Below are 22,392 nucleotides of genomic sequence, written 5' to 3' on the forward strand. Positions count from 1 at the left end.
GTACATCTGTATATTATTGACTTGCTCCATTTTTACTTTATGAGCAAGCTTATTTTGTTGGCTGGTTAAAGTCTTCTATTAATATAAGTTATTTATAATTTAACAGTCCACAGGATACCGCACACCATAAAGGTGACTTCTCTGGGATTTTAACACCTTTCTGTAGTAAGATTAGAGAGTTCTCTACCTGGTTAAACGGCAAGGTTTTACCAGGCTTAAGCTAGAATTCCACGTATGCAAGTCGATGGATCCAGCTTTCCATATCATTCTGTTCAAATGCCACCGGAGCTCGCCTGCTGCATGACAACGTCACCATCCACGAGGTCCGTGGGTTCCCTTTGGTCAGAGAAGAGATAAAGAAGAGCAGCGATTCGTACATATAGAGGCTTAATAGGCATCCCAACATAACGGCCATATCCCTACTGGACAACGCCGAAGACTGCTCCCAGCAGGACTCATTCCCTAGATTTGGCTTGAGAGCCGCTGAATAAATATCAACAACAACGTAATATTCACCTGATAAATGTTAAAACATTTAATGATGGATAGTTTTAAATAAATAAAATTAAATATTTGAGCCAAAAAAAAAAAATTCTGTGCATATAATATACATTTTTTGCTGCATATTGTCGGCTATTAAATACTTTTCTGTTAGGTTTTCACCATATTTCATCTAGAATTCCGCCAATAAAAGTGACCAGAGAATCCTGATCTATCCACACTTTCATAATTTCTATATACTGGATTATAAAAAAGCCAAAAATAACGAAGTCGCCACTTTCTAGCCCTAATAATTCTTGAGATCTCGACGTTCGCACCGCTAGTGATCCCTATGTGATCCTAATCAAGACAAATTTATAACCTTTATAGAGTCGGATTGAGATTTGTTCGACGGGTAACTAGAATAGTTATTCCTTCCTCAAGAGTTAAAAGGATATAGAAATAAACATTTTAAAGGCACTTAATAAAATCCTGTGTGTCGGGTTACAGACATATGGTACTCCAAAATTGTTAACATTCCTTTGCCCGCAGTGCGTGTGTCTGTCAATTATATTAAAACTAGTAAAACATAAAACATTTCTTTGAATCTTACACATACCTACAGTAAGACTTGCGACCTCGCTACCTGGTGGATGAGAACGTTGTCTGGGCGTAGGGTTCCGAGAAGGTACTGAATATATCCATTCCCAAAATCATGGAGGTAATGATCGGTAAGTCCTAATCCGTCACACGGCCAGACAGCCAATCATGGGTAATCGGCCTAGTAATCCTGGGCAGGAAAATACATACATTATAGGGCCAAAAACGCTCCCTTCTACCTGTTACTCGTATACATACGAGTTATATTTGTATACATCATTTCTCTACGTGTAACGATTATAACAAGTGAAGTTCTTCGACTATCAGATACCAGTTGTGTGATGTTATCTTACCATTGGCCGATAATTCACGTAGTGACAAAACGCACAACGAGAAAGGGAAGGCGACTACAGAAAATAAAAATAAATTTATGAATTATGAAATTATGAAAACACACTGAAAATTGGTATTAAAACTTCAATCGTTTTTTGTAAATTAAAAGATTAGGCGTTGAAATAAATATTTTATAAATAATATTGTTTGAACTCTTTTTGTCCCCTATATCTCGATGTTCAAAGGAAGAGGACATCGACAAGATCGATTTGGCTAGTAAATTTGATCACAAATATATGTTCATTATAGTTTAACCAAAAAAACATATAAACTTATACTTGTAAGTTTCTTTCATCTTAGCAAGGATGCAAAACAGTACTTTTGTGAACATGACTGCATGGAAATTTATTGGTTTGCTTAGATCAATTGATTTGGTTTATACAAGCTGTCCCAAATTTGAAGTTTTTCATACTCGGGCAAATCTATTATAGTAACATCGCTGCTGATGTTAATAACGCGCTTGGGATCATCCTTTGTAGATGGTTTCCACTTCACGTGGCCAATCTCTGGGCAATTGGGATTGGAGGTCGCAGCGAATGCCGTCCAAATGCCAATCATCCTTTTGATGGTGCGGTATTCCGCAGATGTCTTATCCAGTTTCCAAGAGCCCGCGTTCCGGTACAAATAGCTCAGGTCATCGGCGTGGGCCACACCAGTCTTAATGTTATCTCCACAGAATTTAGCCCGGTAGAAGTTGAAGTTCGGCGAATCAAAGTCGAAGCGGTAGTAATATGTGGGTGCTTTTGCATAGGCAAGTCTGGCGTTAAAGGTGCGATTAAAGCCGTGCCAAAATACTTTGTAGGAATAAAACTAAGAGAGGAAATATAATAGTTTGGTATTGAACTCTAATAAAACAAACAAAACAACAGTGGTAAGCACTTTTACTTACATCGAGCATATTCAAAACTAGTTTTGAGCTGGGTGGCTCATCTCCGAAGTAGGCCTTCATCAGACGCTGGCTGTACTCCAGATTCTCTTTCTCGCTACTGACCTTACGCACATCAGCCGGCACCAGCCTAGTTGGATCCTGGCTCAGGTTATCCAAAGCCTTAAGATTGGCCGAAACGCCTGGATACATGAAGAGACCCTCGAAGGAGGTTCCACCCAGCATGACGGGTACATCGTTGGACCACGCATCCCGGGCCATCTCCACTGGCGACTTGGGGACCACGCAATCCTCACCCACATACGCCTCCACTGTGGGTCCGAAGGCGAAGAGCAGACCGTTCCTCCGGTGTTCGGGTGTTATCAAATTATGGTTCACCAAATCTCTAGCCGGAACTCCCAGGAGATATTCTAGTACCTTGGCGTCGTCATTTTCGCCAGTGAAACCATTCTGCTGAGCCAGGCGGAAGGCAAAGTCTTCGGCGGGGTTATTGGCCCAGTAGTTGTGCACTGTTCCCGACATGGGAATGGCCTTGTGGAACAGTCCCCTGGCCTGTTCCGTACACATCATGAAGTGGGTGGAGCAACCTCCGGCGCTCTCTCCGAATACCGTAATATTACTATCATCGCCATTGAAGTTGGAGATGTACTGCTTGACCCACTTGAGAGCTAGCACTTGATCCTTGAGGCCTGCGTTTCCGGGAACCTTTAGACTCGGGTCCTTGAGGGAGAGGAATCCTGTGAGAAATAAGTATTAGGATTAATTTGCTTAACAAATGTAAGTATGCATTTCGTGCGTTAACTTAACTGACTTTCAATCAATGGAAAGAATGTGAATATAAATTAATTAAATAATTATATTTTTAGCAAAAGTAGATGGTCATTTAAAGCACAAAGATTGCAAAGCACAGGCATAACAAACAACCGTTATGATTGATAAGATAATTGCTATCAATTTCAGCTTACTCACCCAAACAATCCACGCGATAGTTAAACGTCACAAGAACAACATCCTTGGTCATAAAATAGTCCGGGCCGTACAATACGCGGGTTGCCTCTCCTACGGTGAAGGCCCCGCCATAAATGTACACCATCACCGGCAATGGCTTGTCACTCTTCAGCTTCAAAAGTAAATCAGCAGCTATCAGTCATTATAATCGATCGAGCTTTAGGAAAAGGTAGCCTTCTTTGGCCCAATTAGCCCGCAGTACACTTACCTGCTTGGAATAGACGTTCAGATACAGACAATCCTCGCCGCCCTCGATTTCACGGGTCAGTAAGCCCCTCTGCGTTGGCTTCTCTGCATAGTGGGTGCAGTCCAGAACGCCGCTCCACGGATCTGCGGGCACTGGGGCCCTAAATCTCAGTTCTCCCAGCGGAGGCTTCGCAAAGGGGATCTGCTCGAAGCTGAAGTAGGGATCTTCGTATAGACTAAGGCGCTCCACGCCCTTAATTTGGCCCACGGGCAGGGTAAGTTCGCAAGTTTCCAGGCTGTTGTAACCAAAGCTCCATAAATAAGATTCTCGGATCTACCGGTGTTTAAAAACTCACCTTTCTGACATCATTAAGCGTCGTCCGTTCGCGGTGGGTGCCGACACTCTAATGAATTCATACTAATGAGTTTGCAAATCCGAAGCCAGATCGGCAACACAAAAAGTTCAAGCCCCCACACTGGGGGCTGAAAAACATTGTCTGCTGATCGAGCTTTCACACCTATGTACATATGTGGTAAAAATTGTGGAGAACCTTATCTGCTAATCGTGTGAATTGTCAAAGGCTTTTGCACAAAGGCAATGTATTTTGTTTTTGATTCCAACAAAAGCAATGTTTAATAAAAATAAAAAAGATAAGCTTTAGTCGTCCAAAGTTATAAAAAGTAGCTTGTTTTCAAAATGTACCTAATCACCTTTGAGCCTTTAATAATGGTTATACTAGTCGTAGATAATTTAAGCACTTTTATGTCGAGCAAGTGAAATCAGAAGTAATGATTATTTATTTCGAAAAGGTATGGTTTTTTAGAATAAAGATACTCCAGCCATTTCGAATAGTCGATCAAAAAACTTCAGCTTCGGCATTTCTGGCTGCGGAATAAAATTCAATTCCTCGCTTATATTTAGGACCATTCGTTTTCCGAATCGAGTTACTGGCTTCCAATCCACCAGAGATTTAGTGAGTGGAGCATTTGGGTCCGAGGTGGCGGCGAATTGGACAAACATGGCCACCAATCGGCGAATGGCTGTGAACTCTGGTCGAGACTTGTCCAATTTGAAGGTGGCTGGCAGCTTGAAAATGTATCCCAGTTCGTCCACGTGCCCAACTCCCCGCTGTTCCTTGCCCATAAAGCGAATTCGGTAGAAATTAAAATCCGGCGAGTCGAAGTCAAATCGATAAAGGTAAGTGGGCGCCTGGCCGTAAGTCAGTCTGGATTGGATTAGTCGGTCCATGGCATGCACAAAGGCGTGGGTGAAGAGCTCCACCAATCCGTTTGTGTGATCTGCAGTCAACTCATGGCCGTGCGCCCCGCAGAAGTGTTGGATCAATGCCTGACCCAGTTGGCGCCGCTGTCCAGGATCACAGCGATTTCTCAGGGTCCAAGGCAGCACCCGCTCCGGGTTGCATTGAAAGTCCTTCAGCCACGAGGGGTTCATTTTTACGAAGTTAAAAATCGACAACCCTTCGCCACTGTTGGCGCCTAAGATGATGGGAATGCGATTGCTCCACGTGGTTCGCTGGAGATCAACAGGCTCGGCAAGGAGCACTGCATTCGGCGTGGAGTAGCTTTCAATGCTGGGCTTGAAGGGCATATTGTGACCCTGTCTCTTCTCCAGCGGAGTGAAAAAGTCAGCGGATACGATCAGAGCCGGATCTGCCTTCAATAGGAACTCCAAGACCTGGCTATCGACATTATCTCCCTCGTAACCCAAATGCTTGGCCAAGCGGTACTCCATTTGGGGCAGGCGATTCAGCTCCATTGAGAATCCTGCCAAGAGTATGGCCCTATGGAAGAGTCCTTCCGATTGTGGACTTGCCAGCAACAGCTGAACGGTCATGCTGCCAGAGCTGTGACCAAAGATGGTGATTCTCTCGGGGTCACCATTGAAGTTGGCCGCGTTTGCTTTGATCCAACGGAGGGCCAAGATAACGTCTTTCAATCCAGCATTGCCTGGAACTTCAAGGTCGGGATCCTTAAGACTGAGGAAGCCTGAAAGAGCATGGGATAAAATAGAAGCAATGTTTTAGTTTTTTGAAAGCTCACCTAAAGGTCCTAGTCGATGACCAATGCTTATGTACACAACGTTTTCCTTCATAAAATAGTCGGGACCCCAGGCGCGTCTCGAAGAATCTCCGCCCTTAAAAGCGCCTCCATGGATGTAAACCATCACAGGCATGGGATCACCTTTTAGCTAAAAGAAATCCGTGATTGCTATTGGAATTTAAGTTTTAGAATTTAGAAGACTTACAGTTTTTACTGATATGTTCAGGTAAAGGCAATCCTCGGAGCCTTCCACCTCCTTGGTTAATGTGCTCACTTGCAGGCACTTGCTGAGCGGCTTGGAGCAATCGCGAATCCCGTGCCATGGTTTGAGGTCGTGGGGCTCCTTGAAGCGCAGAGTTCCCAGCGGAGGAACCGCATAGGGGATGCCATCAAAAGCGTAGAACTGTTCGTCATATAGGGATTTAAGCAGGGTTCCCCTCACCTTTCCATGTGTTGTCTGCACCACGGGGGCATCTTCGCTGCTAAATAAAACCATAAGTAGGAAATTGGCGCTGGATTTTAACTAATGCCCTTACTAGTCGTCCGACATCTCCGAACACAGCCAGTCTCTAGCTTTAACTGCCTTCGCTTATTATTAAGCAATGAAGACCTCTATCGATAGCCGGAGCTTATCAACCTAAAAATACTCGGATCGCTCTCGTATCTCAAACAATGGTAAATTTGCCGCACATAAACAAGGGGACAGAAATTGAATTATAAAGTAGACTATCTTGAATGGTTTACATACGAAATTCGGATGTAGATAGGGTTCTGGGAAAGTAAAAAAAAGTGGATCTAGGAAGGGTTTAAAAATTGTTAAGAGCCTTTATGCATAAATTTTATATTCCTTATATTCTGGCTAAAAACATTTACTCTAAGCAATAGAAAATACCAATGTACTTAATTCAATACAGTTCCAACTAAAAAAATTATTGTAGAAACACTGTATATTTGGAAAATGTTTAATCACTTGCTTGATTTCAGCTACAAATATTGCTAGGACACTTAATACTCTTGACTAGCCCGTTGATTGGCAGACACTTTCCCAGACCCTAAGCTTCTGCAGCTCCGGCAGCTCCATCATCTTAATGTTCTCCGAGATGTTAAGGCACTCCAAAGCGGATTTGCTGTTGAGGGGCTTCCATTCTTTGGCTCGCGGAAGCTGATCCTGGATGAGCTTGCAATTAGGATTCGATGTCCTCGCGAAGCTTGTCAGCATGTCAATCATCCTCTCGATGGTAAGGAACTCGGGCGTGTGCTTGTCCAGCTTCCAGGAAAAGTCGCCGAACCACAGGTAGGAGTGATCATCGACGTGGGCTACGCCACGCAACTTGTCCCCGCAGTACTTCAAACGCTGGTGATTGAACGTGGGAGAGTCAAAGTCGAATCGATATAGGTATGTGGATGCACTGGAGCTCTTTACACGGGATCTCAGCGTTTTTAAAATGGGATGCCAAAACACTTTATAGCTAGCGTACTGAAAGAAGTAGTTAAGCAATCAATCAAATGGAAAGAAGTGAAGATTTGAACTATCCCACCTCGCAGTACGCTTTTAAGGACTCTGGCGACATGGAAGAAGGATCGCTACCGCCAAAGTGGGTCTCCTGCAGTCGCTGGCCCAGATGTCGAGCTAGAGCCTGGGGCAGATTCCGCTTCACATCCAGTGGCAGCATGTGCTCGGGTTCTTTTTTCAGGCTGGTCAGCAAGTAGGGAGCCATTTGAACCCGGGCGTACATCAGCAAGCCCTCGAAGGAAGTGCCGCTCATCAGCACCGGAATCCTATTTCCCCAGGCCTTGTCGAGCAGTTCCTGCGGATGCTTGGGCAGCGCGCAGTGCTCCGTTTTATATGGCTCCACCATAGGTCCAAACTGAAAGACGCAGTCGTCCAGATGCTCCTCTGCGCTGAGTAGATATGGTCGAACCAGTTTCTCTCCCGGCAATTTTTGCAGGTAGTCCAAGACCATGGCGTCGGTCACGTGCTCGGCACTTTCCATTCCCAGGTTGACCGCTAACCGATGGGGCAGGTTCTTGATGGTACAGAGGGCCCAGGAGCAGAGCACATTGCCCGATTGCAATATGGCCTTCTGGAACAGACCCTCAGCCTTGGGATTCAGCATCAAGTAGTGGACTGATGCGGCTCCGGCGCTTTCCCCAAAAGCGGTCACGTTCTTGGGATCGCCATTAAATCTGTCTGCGTTTTCCTTGATCCATTCCATAGCCAGCAGCTGATCCTTCAGACCAGCATTTCCGGGCACTCCCACGGCAGGATCGTCCAGGCTCAGGAATCCCAGGGGACCCACGCGATAGGAAACTGTGACCACGACCACATCACGCATCATGAAGTAGTCAGGACTATGAAGTTCCTTGGTGGGGTCGCCCTTTTCGAAACCACCGCCAAAAAAGAACACAATCAGCGGTAATGGCTTTGGTGAGTCGAGCTGTAACGAAGGTAATAATGGTTCATTAAAGATGGATTGGGTAAATGTATCTGTCAGTACTTTCTTTATCTAAGTCAATTCAAATTCATTGATTTCCTGTATTTCCCATACATAAACTTTTAGTTTAAGCTATAGCTATCTAACTATTTGAAAAAGTATATGCCACAGCTGGCCTTTGCTTAAAAACTGATAAACGACCTCAATCGCCGTCCAACGTACTAAAGTGACTCATCTTTTGATTATCGTCTATCAAACAAATGTGAAGTTAGATAAATGAATCAAATTTCATGGTCTGGAAAAACGCCTCATTGCTTTTGGACTACATTAACCCGACTACGTAATCCCTACTGACACCCGACACGAATGACCTTTACCCCCAAGAAAACTATACTTAACGATCCCACAGTGATACCTCCTTTGCGTAGACATTCAGATACAGGCAATCCTCGACGCCCTCCAGCTGTTTGGAGTAGTGGTTGAATTGGAGTGGCTTCTGGCCGGGCTGGGTGCAATCCAAGGGCTGGCTCCAGGGCTCCACGGGCAGGGGGGCCATGAACCGGAGGGGCCCCACCGGCGGTTTCGCGTACGGAATCCGCTCGAAGCTGACGTACTCATCGCCGTAGACACCTGTGCACAGTTTTCCGAGCACCGGTCCGCTGGTCGTGTTCACCTGCAAGCTGGAGGATCCAAGAAGACTTAGATCACTGCGAAGTATTCACTGCTAGTGCGACCTCACCTCTCCATGTTCGTCTACTAAATGCTCGGTGCGCACTCGTAACTTTTTATCTTGCAGTGGAAAAACATTTAAAGCCCTTTTATCGCGCAAAAAATAAAATGAAAACAAAGAATTTCGAGACAGCTGATTTACAGTTTGCTTTGGTAGCTTTTTCTGAAAAAGTTGAAGTGTTGTTATTATTATCAGCTGACTTCGGCAATAACAGAAAGAGAGCATTCTTAGCGATCAACAGAAAAAGCTTTATTTTTAACAGCGAGATAACAGTCACAGTCGCGTACCTGCATTATTTTAATGCTATGAGGTGTACTACTTTTTCCTACCTCAATAATTTAATTTAAGTTTTGAATCGACCTTTTGTTTACTTAGTATTATTGTCGCGACTGCCCACAGTATCATTTCGTGCAGTTCAAGTAAAAAAACAGTTTTTTGTTGCGATGTAAATCAACTGATTTTCTCAAATCTATTCAAATGAGAATTTTGCATAGATATGGGTTTTCGGACCAAGAAAATCTATTTTTAAATTTGAATTCTTAAAATACGACTTTTATTTTTGGTAAATTATCTAAAGCTATTTTGTGTTCTTTTAATTTACAAGGCTGTTGAACTTCAGATAAAATTAGTTCTTGCATTTCTCAGTGCCTCGAGATACAATCGGAATCAGTATCACGAAACCTTTGACCAATCCAATAAACTCGCAAAAAGTTCTTCGAATTTCACCACCTCAAGAACAAATATAACATCAGAACATCATTCCTCGCTCTAAGAGGAATGGTCCAATTCGCTCACAATTTCAGTGAGTATATTATAGTAAAATCCAGGGGGTCCAAAAGTACAGGGCCAGGGCCATGTTTTGTGGGAATCGATACCTTTGGACATGGCGCGCTCCACTGCCGGCGGTTATCACTTCTTATCGCCTATTGCTCGCGCCAGACAATTCCCGTTAGCCCAAATCATCCATTTGCTTTCGGGGATTGGCAAATCGAGTGGCCTAGCAGTACCACAGGTTGCACCCGATGTTGGATAGCAATTATGGCCAAATATCACGTAAATCGAGGCAAAAGTTCATAGGTATGCTACCTTTCAATTAAATAATAAAAATAATTTTGAAATTCTGAAAGGTTTCAAAGAAGTTAAGTTCAGTTCAGTTTATTCTGCTTTGTGCATTTGGTGTAAGTTTAGATAATCAAATTCAAAGTTAAGCATTATTTAAGTAAGTAAGAATGTACACATTTACATACGATTAAATTTATTTTTGATTTTGTTGTAATGAATCTACGCACGTCTTCTAGCTCTTTTACAAACTTTTTAACAAAAACAATTAAGCCGATTACGAAAAACATACACTATGAAGTAAATATTTTTACAATTCATACAATATATACAATAATACAACATTCTAGTTTTTTATTTTCCACATATGTTTATATATATATATTAATATATTTTATTAAAATTTTTGGGTTTGCTTTATTTGTTTTTTTTTTCTTATACAATTTCTTAGGAACTCCGTATATATAATATATTATAAAAATAGGTTGATTAAATAAGTAACTATTCCAATGAAAATATCACTAGTTTTTTAATAATATTTTTAACATTTTTTATTACAAGTAATTCGAAAAATATATTCTAAATGTATGTATTATTAGCTTACAATGTACAATTTCATTTATAATTAATGCGCACTAACTTTTACAGTGGAGGTCAACATTATATTTTCACAAATTAAAAATATGTTAAATTATTATAAACTATTATTATAATTATTATTATATAACATTCACAGTGGAGGTCAACACCATATTTTAAAAAATAAAAATATTTTAAATTATTTTAGTATCCTGGGCAGAATACAAATAAGAATCTAATTCGATATTCTGTTTCTATCCTATCTTCAAAAATATGTAAGTGTTCGTTGCCCATAATTTTAGGTATGTTATGAACAAACAGTGACCTATTTGGCTAACCAAAGCTGTTTTGTGATAATGATCGTCCGGCGTCTCTCCTGATTTAAGGTGCTATCACCGAATTTCTCCGATCAGTCGCACGGGAATATTCGCTCCGACCAGAAATACAACGTAGCCCTCCCCACAAAACAGTGGATCCCGAATATAATCCTAGCAAATATAAATCATGGAGGTGCAAGTGGGATGGCCAAAGCTGCTCAAGATGGGAGCCCAGTGAGTAATTAGATTAAAGGCCAAGAGTGCATGGTCAATGTCGTGATTATTGGCAATCGTTACCTTCGGACCTTGTTCTTTGTCCCTAATCAGTCTGTCTGTCTACTATCCCCGATCTAATCCAATCTCTCCCTCAGGTTGGTGGGCCATAAGGTGCAACAGTACCGGCTCTCCACTGGTCACACAGTGATATTGGACACCAAATACGGACAGGTGCGCGGACTCCAAAGGAAGACGGTCTACGACAAGGAGCCGTACTTTGCCTTCGAGGGCATTCCGTACGCCAAGCCCCCCGTGGGTGACCTCCGATTCAAGGCTCCTCAGCCACCGGAACCCTGGCAAGGAGTGCTCAACTGCACTACCAATCGATCCAAGCCCATGCAGAGGAACATGCTCCTGGGAATTGTCGAGGGCAGTGAGGATTGTTTGCACCTGAACGTTTATGTCAAAACCTTGAAGTCGGAAAAACCGCTGCCCGTAATTGTGTGGATTTATGGAGGTGGTTTCCAAAAGGGCGAGGCCTCCAGGGATATTTACAGTCCGGATTACTTCATGAAGAAGCCAGTGGTATTCGTCGCTATCAACTACAGGTTGGCAGCACTAGGTAAGGAATCATTTTCCATACAAAATCGAAAAATTAAAGTAATATATGACAGAAATATATGTATGTAATTCTAGTACTTGTAGTTATGGTATTAAAATGAGAGGAATAACTCATTTTTGATAAGGCGCTTAATCATTCGCATGTAAACTAGGTATAGAAGGAAGTGTTTCTACAATATATACAATACAATCATTATCAGCATTGACAATAACCAATTTTATTCATTAAGAACAGTTGTATACAAGTCGGAATCGATTTATGATTTACAATTTTGTTGTACGATACACACTAAAGTAGTTAAATATGGATACAAAACTTTTTAAGTACTTATAATTAAATATTTAATAAAATAGTAATGGTACCTGTCTTCCTTTCAGGCTTTCTCAGTTTAAAGGATCCGAAGCTGGATGTTCCTGGCAATGCGGGACTCAAGGACCAAGTAATGGCTCTGCGTTGGATAAGCCAGAACATCGCCCACTTTAATGGCGACCCCAACAACATCACATTGATGGGAGAAAGTGCAGGATCCGCTTCTGTCCACATGATGATGACGACGGAACAAACACGAGGTCTCTTCCACAAGGCTATCATGCAGTCGGGATGTGCTCTCAGCGAATGGGTGGAAGGTCCTGATAACAACTGGGCATTCCGGCTGGCCCAGAACCTGGGCTACAAGGGCGACGAGAAAGACGCGGATGTATTAAGCTTTCTTAGTAAGGTTAGCGCTCGCCAGATAGCGGCTATTGATCAGGACGTTATCAATTTGGACGAGCTCCGAAGCTTTCTACTATTCGCCTTTGGTCCTGTAGTAGAACCCTACGAAACCGACCACTGTGTGGTGCCCAAAAGGCACAAGGATCTGTTGTCCGAGGCGTGGGGCAACGATATTCCTGTGATTGTCGGAGGAAATTCTTTCGAGGGCTTGTTTTCTTACCAATTGGTGAGAAATGATCCTTGGGCCTTGAAAAACTTCCACAACATCCTGCCAAGGGAGGTTAGAGAAACCAGCAGCCTGGAAGGCCAGGATCTACTGGTTCGGCGACTAAAGCAACTCTACTTCAACAACGAGATGCAGGAATCGATGGAGATGTTCGAGGCTCTGAACATATTTTCGCATCGCCAGATTTGGCACGATACGCATCGCTTTATTCTCGCCCGGCAATCTTATGCTCCCAAAACGCCCACGTATCTATATCGTTTCGACTTCGACTCCCCGCACTTCAATCAATTTCGCCGACTGGTGTGCGGCGATCGGATTCGCGGAGTAGCCCATGCTGATGAGTTATCGTACCTGTTTTACAACATCATTGCCTCCAAATTGGATAAGTCATCGATGGAATACAAAACCATTGAGAGAATGGTGGGCATGTGGACGTCGTTTGCCTCCAGTGGGAATCCGAATTGCCCAGAACTGGGATCTGCCAAATGGGAGCCCGTTCTGCTTAAAGAAAATTCAGTGGAGAAGTGCTTTAACATCAGCCACGATCTTGAGATGCGGGATTTGCCGGAGGCCGATTGCCTGGCCGTTTGGGATACATTTTATCCCAGGGAGTCGCTCTTCTAGTTCTCAAATCTAATTTTAAGGTTAATGTAAGTGCTCCAGATGTTTTATGAAGTTACCATTTGAGTGTAAATATCTTATTCTTAAGTATATTCTTTAAATTCCACTTTATCTCTTGTCTGTTTAATGAATAATATTGGCAACATAATAATTGAAATGACTTCTGAATATAATAAAGACTGTCATTTAAGACTACTCAAAATAATCACAAACAAATTTCTAATTATAAATTTTGCACTTTTGTGTATACAGATAAGGAAGTATTTTGGTTGTAGGTCGTGCAAATTTTTGAAATTGTCCCCATTTATAAATAGAAATAGAAATAGAAATTAGAGATTGGCGACTTTTTTGTGAGGTAAGTAGACCTTTGTTTTGTAAAATTATTGGCAGAAGTAAACTTTATTTTTAACTTAATCTTACCATTGAAATGGTTATGTACATTGTTTTAGTTGCCACTGGCATTTATTTCTCATTATAAACAGCAAACATAGTCGAGTCATTGCGAAGATCAAGTTTAAGGTCATTTGATGGAAAACTACCTGGTGAAGGCGAATTGCTTTTCGCATTGTGATTAATGCTCCCCGCCAAACCAGTTGTATTTATCTAGATTAAACCATGTATATTGCATATTTTGCATACTTAAGCAACATGTATACAATTTTTTAAAATATATATTCCTACTTCTTGTTTAGACCATGACCAATTGATAAGTTATAATAATAAGTATAATAAGTTTAGTTTCACTTTCGATTACAGCACAATAAGCAATATTTTTAGGACTATGTTTTCAGCACACCTACATATTTCCAATTTAATTAGATTATTAATTAAAAATTTTTTTAAAATCTTCATTGGCGAAACCCAGCTGCTCTTTATTTACAAAATATACATACATACAAACTTTCACCTAAAACAAGTCGTTTTTATCGTATAGTCTATCCCAAATCCGATTCTGTTTCGACTCCGGCAGCACAATGAACTCCAGTTGCTTTCCAATATTGAGACACATCTGCGGACCTTTCTCATCTAGTGCTTCCCATGTGGTCGGGCCGATCTGTGGACAGTTGGGATTGTCGTTTCGGGCGAATGCCACCCACATGCCCACCAGTCGCTGTATGGTTTGGTACTCCATCGATGACTTCTCCACCTTGTTGGCCATAATGTGATAGAAAAGGTAGGAGAGATCGTCGGCATGACTAACTCCGCGAACGTGTTTTCCGCACATCACCTGCCGGAAGTGATTGAAATGGGGCGAGTCCACATCGAAGCGGTACAGGTAGGTGGGCGTAGTGGGGGCGTGGCTGAGGCGGGCCAATACAGTGCGATGAATGCCGTGCCAGAAGTGCTTAATGGACAGTATGTGCAGGCACTCATTGAACTCCATGCGCCCTCGAGTCGCATCATCGAAGTTATCCACCTTGAACTGACGTAGCAGATCCTTGATATGCGACTGGGTACTCTTCTCCCTGATCTCTCGAGGAACTAGGACCTCAAAGGCACTCAGCATGTGCTCCTCGTCGTGCAGGGTACTCTGGTAGGCGAACAGGCCTTCAAAGGAGTTGCCGCCCAGGATCAGCGGTAGATCATTTCCCCAAGCCTCCGGCAGCATCTCCCTGTGGCCACGGGGCAAAACGCAATCCCTGGTGATATATGGCTCCACAACGGGAGTAAAGGGAAATAGGACGTACTGCCGTCGTTCCTCTTGGGAGATCAGAGTAATTCCCTGAGCCGCCATATCGGATGCGGATGCTTTTTGAAGGAATCGAAACACTTCCTTCTCGTTCTCACTTCCCGAGTATCCCAATTGGCAGGCCAGGCGGTATGCCCACCTGCCGCTCGGCTCATTGGCCCACTCGCAGAACATGGATCCCGATTGCATGATGGCCTTGTGGAAGAGCCCTCGGGTTTGCTCGGTGGTCATCAATGCGTGAACGGAGGCTGCTCCCGCACTCTCGCCCACCAGGGTTATGTTTTGGGGGTCTCCATTGAATTGGGCTATGTTCTGACTGATCCAGCGAAGGGCCATCACTTGGTCCTTGAGACCAGCATTTCCCGGCACATCCAAATCGCGATCCGCGAGACTGAGGAATCCTGGAATATTTCAATGATTGGAGTTAGCAATTACGACGTGTATATTGCTGGTGAAAATCTTAATAGGTGGAGTCAATAATATATACCCTAGCAATTTTACTAAAGCAGATTCTATCTATAGATGTTGAACATTAGATTCTACCGGTTTGTTACAGTTACAGCGCATGAGCTTACATATACATTATTTTAATTGATCGTTAAGGTAATAATAATTACAGGTGAGTATTGTTCCCTCTCCAGTTTAATAACACGTAAAACGACAGTAATAGTAGTGCTAACGATTTTATGACTAGAGGTGGCAGTAGTGGGAATTTAATCTACTCTGCCTGAGAATACTTATGATTGAAATTGAGTTTGTATGGCGTGGAAAGTGCAGCGTTTAATTTTTATGATATAAACTACTTTCTGAGTAAGTAGAATCAAAGAAGAAGGAAGATTTTTATAAACCAAGATTTATATTTAATAACTTTTAGACTAGTGTTAAACTTGTGAATGATTTTATAGGAGAAGATTTCTATCTTTCTATCAAAATGCGGGTGATTTTTAAAGATGGAGCAGACACAATGAAAAGTTTCACTTGCCAAAAAATCAAATATTCTTTAAACAGAGCTAAATATTACTATATGCAAGCTTTTAATGGGTGTATCTAGATCAAACGTTTATATATGTTGAAATAATATTGAAATCACACCATCTCATATAAAACCTTACAAACTTACCCAATGCGCCCACCCTGTAATTGAATGTGACAACCACGACGTCTTGCTGCATAAAGTAGTCTGGACTGTATAAATCTCGACCAGCCTCGCCGATCTGGAATCCACCGCCATAGATCCACACGATCACGGGCAGCGGCTTGTCCGACCTCAGGCGCTTGGAATATACGTTCAGGTACAGGCAATCCTCGCTGCCTTCGACGATGCTGAGCACGAAGTGCTTTTGCATCGGCTTGGCCCTCGGATATGTGCAATCCCGCACCCCCAACCAGGGATGTGGTGGCTGGGGGGCACGGAAGCGCAGCTCCCCCACCGGCGGCTGTGCGAAGGGGATTCCCTCGAAGGCAAAGTACATCTCCTCGTCGTAGAGTGTCCTTCGGCGATGTCCGCGCACCTGGCCGTCCCTGGTGCAGACCACCTTCGTCTGCTTTGTGCCAAGGCGATACTGGACGATCTTGTGGCCAATGAGCCTGCGTAAAAGATATAGAATTTAATAGATTTTATAATATAGAAAAAATAGCACTTGTTTTACTTCTTTATTTATTTAATTGTATATTAATTATAATAGAATATTGCTCATTTATGTTTGGTTGATTATGTTCAAAAGTGTTTGGATGAAAGAGCGTCATGTTTGAGTTTAATAATAAGCTTTTCTTATCTTATCATTCTGAGAGCGGAACAAGTACTCAATTGAATACAGTAAAAGCTCATTAGATACCACAGCAAGCGATTTCAAATCTTTCGAACTCCATAATTTTATGTATGGTATGTATAACTGCTAGCAAACCTTAATTTCGCGATTTTCTTATCTATTACTCTATATATGCGGTTTGGTTGGCAATCGTCCAAATAAAGGACAACCTGTCAGCACTGCCATTCAGTAATCTGCGTTAAAACAGTGAAATATTTGTGATTACTTCGAGGCACAATAAATCTTATCAAGTATTTGATTAATCTGAGTGTTTACCTAAATACTAGAATTCAATTGACAAAATCCGAGGAATAAAACCCAACGGGGGTCTCTCCAAGTTAGCTTTTACTGTAATTGCCTTAGATCACCTACTTGGTGCCCATTTTCAGCAGATCGCCCACTCCCACTCGGATCTCCATTTATCCGCTCGCGACTCCAATTATATTCACAGCTACTATGTGAGCAGAAGACTCAAGGGTCACAATCCGGTGGGGCACGATTGTGAAATGAACACTTCCGCGGGCCGCGATCGACGAGGAACAACTGAATCGCGCAATGAGAACCGAACAATCGGATCCATCAGTTCGACTGCCAGTGTAAGCCCGCAGCAGCCTCGATTCAGTTGCCGCTTTAATCACGACCGCCGCTTATCGCAATGTGAGTTGCTGCCGCTGCAGCGAAACATATGGCGCAGAATATTGGAGTAGAATATCGCGACTGATAAGCGGAGCGGGCCGAACTGCTGCTCACAGAAGACAGCTGTTTCGCGTCTTCTGTGTAATTGCTTTTTAATGATCACTCTGCGTGCTCTCGTAAGTGATATTAAGTAGCAGGTCATGTGGACGGCGAGCGGGCTTAAGCGGCCAGATCCCATTTACGATCGGTGTTATAGGTCATGCAATTGTCACCGTAATGGCTTTCATAATAGTCTGCGCAAAAAATATGCATTCGTTTTTGAGCAATCATGTTAGCATTTAAATTAAAGCGGCGCGCGCAGCTAACATGCACTGCTTGCACTGCTTACTTTTCTCTTTCGCTGTTAACTTTCTGATTGGAAAACCAGAAGAGGCCAATGAAATGTTATCATCTAAGCTAACATTTTTTCAATTCATTGTTTAAAAATACTTTAAATTATATATTAAGCCCGTAATAACAATCCGTATCTTTGGTATTCTCAAAAATAAATCAGTGTATTATTTCATAGCAACCTGGGAAAGTGTAAAAGTAGACGTTAAATTGCGAAAAAAATCAACGATGTTGGCAGATAAGAGCTATTCTTACATTGAACGAGCATAAGGTAAAATATGCAATTAAGCAACTGAAATATATTTAACAAAAAACTAATTATTGGCAGTTTTAATGAAGCAGCTTTGTGCCAAGTCAATTAGATTACAAATCCATGTCTTAACATCTTTTGAATTAGATTTTTCCGTTCTAAGGATTTTAAGACGAATTTTCATTAGGTAACTTTTTTAAAAATTTGTAAATTGTTGCAAACTTTGTCGCCTCTTTGTGAAAATATTTTACGGATTTCCAATCAATGCCAAACATTTCGTGTGCTACAAAATGCAAAGAAACTGCGAACAATCGCAATGAAAATAAAATGCCAAAACTTTTATCCAGAAATTTGTTGAAGTAACACATAAAGTTATGGAATTTGCATATGCGCCTCGAAATGTTCCTTCACAAGCCATGGAAAATTTCATAGAAAAAAGTTTATTTACGCGCAAACGATTTTGATTAATAAGGCGGCTCGGAAAAGCAAAAGGCGACGGACGGCTGCGTCAACTAATTAAAAAATTGTCATAAATCCCAAGAGTTTAACCCATTTACAGTCGACTGGCCTGCTGAGAAATGGCCAAGAAAGGGATTGCGCGTATAATTCGAGCAGCTACTTAATTACACTTGCGCGCACTTTAATTTCCAGTTAAAAAATGCTTACCGAAAATCGTAAGCGACGGCAAAGAAATGTTAATTTTTAAAACCCCACCCGCCCATGAAACCAAGTCCAGGATGGCAAGTCAAGACGAGCCGAAACATTGTAAATTATAGGCTTAAGCCAGGGGATGTGGAAGTGCGGGGGGTAGTCAGGCCGCGAGTTGGTTACATGGAGGAGCTTATTAAATTACACGGAGGAGACATTCGGTTGGCGGAGGAGGAGGCGACATGCGGGTGTGGTCTTAAATTTCCAGCATTCTAATCCCGATTTGAGCCAGCGGGAGCAGTATCAAGTGAATTCAATGTCAAAAGGGTTAATTGAAAGTGCCGCAGCAGCTGTCAGCCCAAAAAAAAAAGAAAAGGAAAGTGCCATGGAGGCTTTTTTTCCGGTTCCCTGGTTGCCTGGTTCCTTGGATTGTTACCTTCGCCAAAGTACACACATGGCATATGCAGTAGTCATAAAATCAAAGTCCATAAAACGATGCCGACCCACCGCAGTGCATAAATATTTTTTTCTTTGGGTCTGGCTAGAAAGTTTCATGTCTTGGGTCCAATTACGCCACTTCTGACCTTCTCATGCACCCACAGGGACTTTTCATTGACTTGCTGGGCCGAACTATTTCGAATTTGAAATGTAGAAAAATTTCTATGCGTCAAAAATTATGCGTGCCCCGGTGGGAATGTAAAATTTGTGGCAGGCTGTGTCGTGGGAAAATTGTTTTCATATTTCCCGGAAAGTTAGTTCGATGTGCCACGTGCCTGATTTTGATTTTTCCTCTCATTATGCAGGCAGTACGCTTACAATATAAGTTATTTTTAGGCTGAATAGCAAACAATTACATAAACATAGAAATAAATTTATTTCATTTTACAAATGAAACGATTCCTAGAACGGTTTGGAAAGGTCAAAACGTTTTTAATTAAATACAAAATTTGAGAAAAAACGGAGAGCCCGAAAAACAATTGAAAATCTTATCAAGCCCTAAAAGAAAAGGGAAAATTAACTACAAGCCACTGAAGCTAAAATCGGGGTGGCTTATGTAGAAAATGGAAACCATTTTGCATTTACTTTGCCATTTTTTACAAACTCATTTGGTTAGAAAAGCAAAATGAGTAATTATTAAACTGTCGCCCAGGGGCTGAGATTGGGTTAAGCAAGGGGAAGCCCCCAAAGAGCGAAGGTAAGGGAAGTTTAAGGGCACTTTTCCCGTTCAAGGGGAAAAGGTGCAAACCCTAAACTTAACTTTCCTTCTTTTGGGAGCCGGAAAGAAGATGGTAAAAAGAAATAAATTAACTTTTTCCGAGGCGGGAGCCGTACTTCTTGGCTGGTTGGGCTCGGCAAGTGCTCGGTCCCCATCAATGACTAAATAATGGACTGCTCGCCTTATTATTAACTGAATGCTTTTTGATCATGCTAACGCAAATTACAAGCTACAACACCCCGACTGCTTCGCTCCCGCGCCTTTCAACCAACCAGTGAAACATTATCTTGGCGCTGGTCCTGGTGTTACATATAACACTTTCGAATTGATAAGGACGGGGCGTGGACGGCGTCGACTCCATCGTCATTTGCCAAGTTGCCACTGTCATTGTCTGGTGGCATTTGTAATTCACTTTGATTAAATATGCAAGGATGCTGGGCTCTCTCGCAGGACGCCACTGGACGAGGACCGCATTCAAATGCCGCAGCAATGCAACGACAGTCGAGGGACCCGAAATCCAGCAATCCACTATCTCACTACACTGAAAGAAATAGCCTCAAGCTATATTTTCATAGCTGACATAGAATGTTTTATAATAATTAAATAGTGATCGTTTCAAAGATAAAATCATACTCAACAGAATTTTTTTTTTAATTTTAGTAAATAATACATTTACCCACAAAAGTATAAATCTTACTATTTTTTTATAAATTGATTTTGATTTGTTCAACAAATATTTGCTGAGTGCACCGGGCCGCTTCTTAGTCAAGTCGCCAAGAAAGCGCAAAACAAGTTTGTGAATTTCGGCAACGGCGTGTCCTCTGACAGGATATAAAACAATCAGTGCAAGCTAGCGGAAACGGAAGTGCTGCCCCACCCCCGCATCGCCCCGCCCTCTGTGCCATTCTGTTGTGTGAAATCGTCTAAATTGTGGGCGTGGCAGCCGCTGTCTCTCTTTGTATGGGTTTCCCTCTGTGTGGATCTGTGTGTGTGTGTGCGGCTCCTGTGAAATGTAGTCCAAAGTTGTTTTGTGGCCGCTGCCGCTCCAAGAGATGACTAACCAAAGAGTTGGACGGGAAACTGGGTCTGGGGGTGGGATATGAATAGTTGGGGGGATCGCTCCGCCTTTGACTATTGTCTATTTTTGTGTCTTTCTCTCTGTGCTCCTGATTGCATTCGCTGGAGATTTTCAGCTGGGTTTATTAATGGGTTAAATTGAAATTTCACGCTTTGCTGGCTCCGCATCTCGTTGTCAGGGCTTGGAATAGGTCAGGTTGGCATCGGTCTCGGTCCTTGAAGGTATCCTTGAAACGAATGCATATTTATAGTAATGCGGGTCAGGTTAACCCAAGCGAGAGATTATTTTAAAAGGATAATCGAATCCAAAGCAGTCTAAAGGTAAGCGCAAAAAGTCTTAAAAACCCTTGGAAAGTATTTTAATAGAAAGAGTAAAAAGCATCAGCAATGTTAAATATTATAATAAAAACTGTAAATTAAATTAGTTATTGCATTTGCGTAACAAATGTGGCGCAACACACATATATATAAGACATTTTGATTTAAAGGACAAACTATGGCGTTTTTTAGGAAATCTTAAGTTTCAACTTGCAATCCTGAGTTCTTGAATTTAAGAAACTATTCCCAGAGAAAGTTGTCATTGGCGTGGCTAAACTCAAGAACACGCATAGATTGAATGACGAACTTTTACTTTTCAGCTGTCGCTTGCAGAATCCTAGGAACTCAGGACCAACAATGGGCCCTGAATATTTTTCGGCTGCTCCATGCCCAAGATGTCAGCTGTCAGGACTTGGTGCGTTGTTTTCCTTGCTCGCCTCTGCGGCGTTTTGGGCGGGGATCTGAAAATGCAAGAAAACCAAACAGTTTTGTGGCATTTTCTTGCAGTTGGCCATCCTCTGCCACTTCCTATGGCCGTCTCTTTCCATTGCCCCACCGCCCGTCTCCCTCACTTTCTGGTCAATGCTCGTCGTTGTCGTCATCGTCTCGTTTTGGTGGTTTATAAATGGAATGCCATGGTGTGCTATGGACTGCTGGCGGCGGAGGTCATCCTTTGTTCCTGTTGCTGACATCGTTGTCCTTCACTGCTGATTCGGCAGCTCCGAAAGAGACGGCTGTTGTGTGGGAGGGAGACGGGCAGCGGACTGGACCGGGGGCTCTTTCTCACAATGATAAACTGCTGCGCTGGTGGCTTCGGCTCATGGACATTTGGGACTATTTTGCTGGCCGGCCAGAGGAATAACTCTCCAAAATGTTCGGTTCATTATACCCTAGCACAGGGTATTCTCAAGACCCAATAATCCCGAATTTATTTCTAGGGTAAATACTAGATACTATAGTACATATATAATTATGTTATATAGTGATTGTTTCATTTCAGTTTTAAGCTGTGCCTGCTCATGTGCGCTCTGAGCATAATTACAGAACCGGATGCGGAAGTAAATATATAGAAAATAATTTAAATACATATTTATTTTATTTGTCTGCGGTGAGTTTAGTTAATTTCTGCAACCAAATAAGGGTATTGCAAGATACCATATCGAACGTCACCTTCCTTTCGCTTTACTTATGCAGTTAGTCATTAGTTGCCTGCGGTTTCGGTTGGT

At 42.3% G+C, this 22,392-nt stretch overlaps 5 protein-coding genes across 6 annotated transcripts; 2 read left to right on the forward strand and 3 right to left on the reverse strand.

The window, feature by feature from the left end:
• Positions 1-1,792: 1,792 nt before the first annotated feature.
• LOC6727104 (esterase B1) lies at positions 1,793-4,014 on the reverse strand. The gene is made up of 5 exons (XM_002102461.4): positions 3,910-4,014; positions 3,576-3,849; positions 3,329-3,479; positions 2,363-3,096; positions 1,793-2,283 (listed from the first exon to the last, which is right to left on the reverse strand). The coding sequence occupies exons 1-5, from the start codon at positions 3,921-3,923 to the stop codon at positions 1,831-1,833; spliced, it is 1,626 nt and encodes a 541-aa protein (XP_002102497.2). The 5' UTR covers positions 3,924-4,014; the 3' UTR covers positions 1,793-1,830.
• Positions 4,015-4,209: 195 nt separating this feature from the next.
• Positions 4,210-6,412, reverse strand: LOC6727105 (esterase B1). 2 transcript variants are annotated; one of them, XM_016175844.3, is made up of 4 exons: positions 6,151-6,412; positions 5,820-6,093; positions 5,615-5,762; positions 4,210-5,560 (listed from the first exon to the last, which is right to left on the reverse strand). In XM_016175844.3, exons 1-4 carry the CDS (start codon positions 6,162-6,164, stop codon positions 4,374-4,376), a joined length of 1,623 nt encoding a protein of 540 aa, XP_016033583.1. In that variant the 5' UTR covers positions 6,165-6,412; the 3' UTR covers positions 4,210-4,373. The 2 variants fall into 2 exon arrangements, with proteins under 2 accessions (XP_016033583.1, XP_002102498.1); XM_002102462.4 differs by having other exon boundaries at positions 4,211-5,560; positions 5,820-6,096.
• A 148-nt stretch (positions 6,413-6,560) lies between these two features.
• On the reverse strand, positions 6,561-17,281 carry LOC6727106. The gene is made up of 8 exons (XM_039295449.2): positions 17,004-17,281; positions 15,944-16,410; positions 14,044-15,224; positions 11,935-12,241; positions 11,075-11,552; positions 8,465-8,729; positions 7,153-8,052; positions 6,561-7,091 (listed from the first exon to the last, which is right to left on the reverse strand). The coding sequence occupies exons 1-8, from the start codon at positions 17,048-17,050 to the stop codon at positions 6,633-6,635; spliced, it is 4,104 nt and encodes a 1,367-aa protein (XP_039151383.1). The 5' UTR covers positions 17,051-17,281; the 3' UTR covers positions 6,561-6,632.
• Positions 10,806-13,335, forward strand: LOC6727107 (esterase B1). The gene is made up of 3 exons (XM_016176260.3): positions 10,806-10,968; positions 11,106-11,572; positions 11,950-13,335. Exons 1-3 carry the CDS (start codon positions 10,922-10,924, stop codon positions 13,134-13,136), a joined length of 1,701 nt encoding a protein of 566 aa, XP_016033584.1. The 5' UTR covers positions 10,806-10,921; the 3' UTR covers positions 13,137-13,335.
• Positions 17,282-19,931: 2,650 nt separating the features above from the next.
• Positions 19,932-20,350, forward strand: LOC120285042. Its single transcript, XM_039295432.2, has one exon. The coding sequence runs from the start codon at positions 20,195-20,197 to the stop codon at positions 20,348-20,350; it is 156 nt and encodes a 51-aa protein (XP_039151366.1). The 5' UTR covers positions 19,932-20,194.
• Positions 20,351-22,392: the final 2,042 nt, after the last annotated feature.

Source organism: Drosophila simulans, chromosome 3R (genome assembly GCF_016746395.2).
Source record: "Drosophila simulans strain w501 chromosome 3R, Prin_Dsim_3.1, whole genome shotgun sequence".
NCBI lineage: Eukaryota > Metazoa > Arthropoda > Insecta > Diptera > Drosophilidae > Drosophila > Drosophila simulans.

What these genes read in the sequence shown, in the direction of transcription:
- LOC6727107 (XM_016176260.3), top strand. Translation starts at nt 10,922, where the DNA reads ATGGAGGTGCAAGTGGGATGGCCAAAGCTGCTCAAGATGGGAGCCCA. An exon ending in CTGCTCAAGATGGGAGCCCA is followed by an intron (nt 10,969 to 11,105) that starts GTGAGTAATTAG and finishes TCTCTCCCTCAG; the next exon opens with GTTGGTGGGCCATAAGGTGC. An exon ending in CTACAGGTTGGCAGCACTAG is followed by an intron (nt 11,573 to 11,949) that starts GTAAGGAATCAT and finishes TCTTCCTTTCAG; the next exon opens with GCTTTCTCAGTTTAAAGGAT.
- LOC6727105 (XM_002102462.4), bottom strand. An exon ending in TGAACATATCAGTAAAAACT is followed by an intron (nt 5,763 to 5,819) that starts GTAAGTCTTCTA and finishes GATTTCTTTTAG; the next exon opens with CTAAAAGGTGATCCCATGCC. An exon ending in TCATCGACTAGGACCTTTAG is followed by an intron (nt 5,561 to 5,614) that starts GTGAGCTTTCAA and finishes ATGCTCTTTCAG; the next exon opens with GCTTCCTCAGTCTTAAGGAT.
- LOC120285042 (XM_039295432.2), top strand. Translation starts at nt 20,195, where the DNA reads ATGCAAGGATGCTGGGCTCTCTCGCAGGACGCCACTGGACGAGGACCG.
- LOC6727104 (XM_002102461.4), bottom strand. An exon ending in CTATCGCGTGGATTGTTTGG is followed by an intron (nt 3,097 to 3,328) that starts GTGAGTAAGCTG and finishes TATTTCTCACAG; the next exon opens with GATTCCTCTCCCTCAAGGAC. An exon ending in TAGTTTTGAATATGCTCGAT is followed by an intron (nt 2,284 to 2,362) that starts GTAAGTAAAAGT and finishes TTCCTCTCTTAG; the next exon opens with TTTTATTCCTACAAAGTATT.
- LOC6727106 (XM_039295449.2), bottom strand. Translation starts at nt 17,050, where the DNA reads ATGGAGATCCGAGTGGGAGTGGGCGATCTGCTGAAAATGGGCACCAA. An exon ending in ACGATAAAAACGACTTGTTT is followed by an intron (nt 12,242 to 14,043) that starts TAGGTGAAAGTT and finishes TCGCCCTTGTAG; the next exon opens with CCCAGGTTCTGGGCCAGCCG. An exon ending in CCTTAAAAGCGTACTGCGAG is followed by an intron (nt 7,092 to 7,152) that starts GTGGGATAGTTC and finishes TACTTCTTTCAG; the next exon opens with TACGCTAGCTATAAAGTGTT.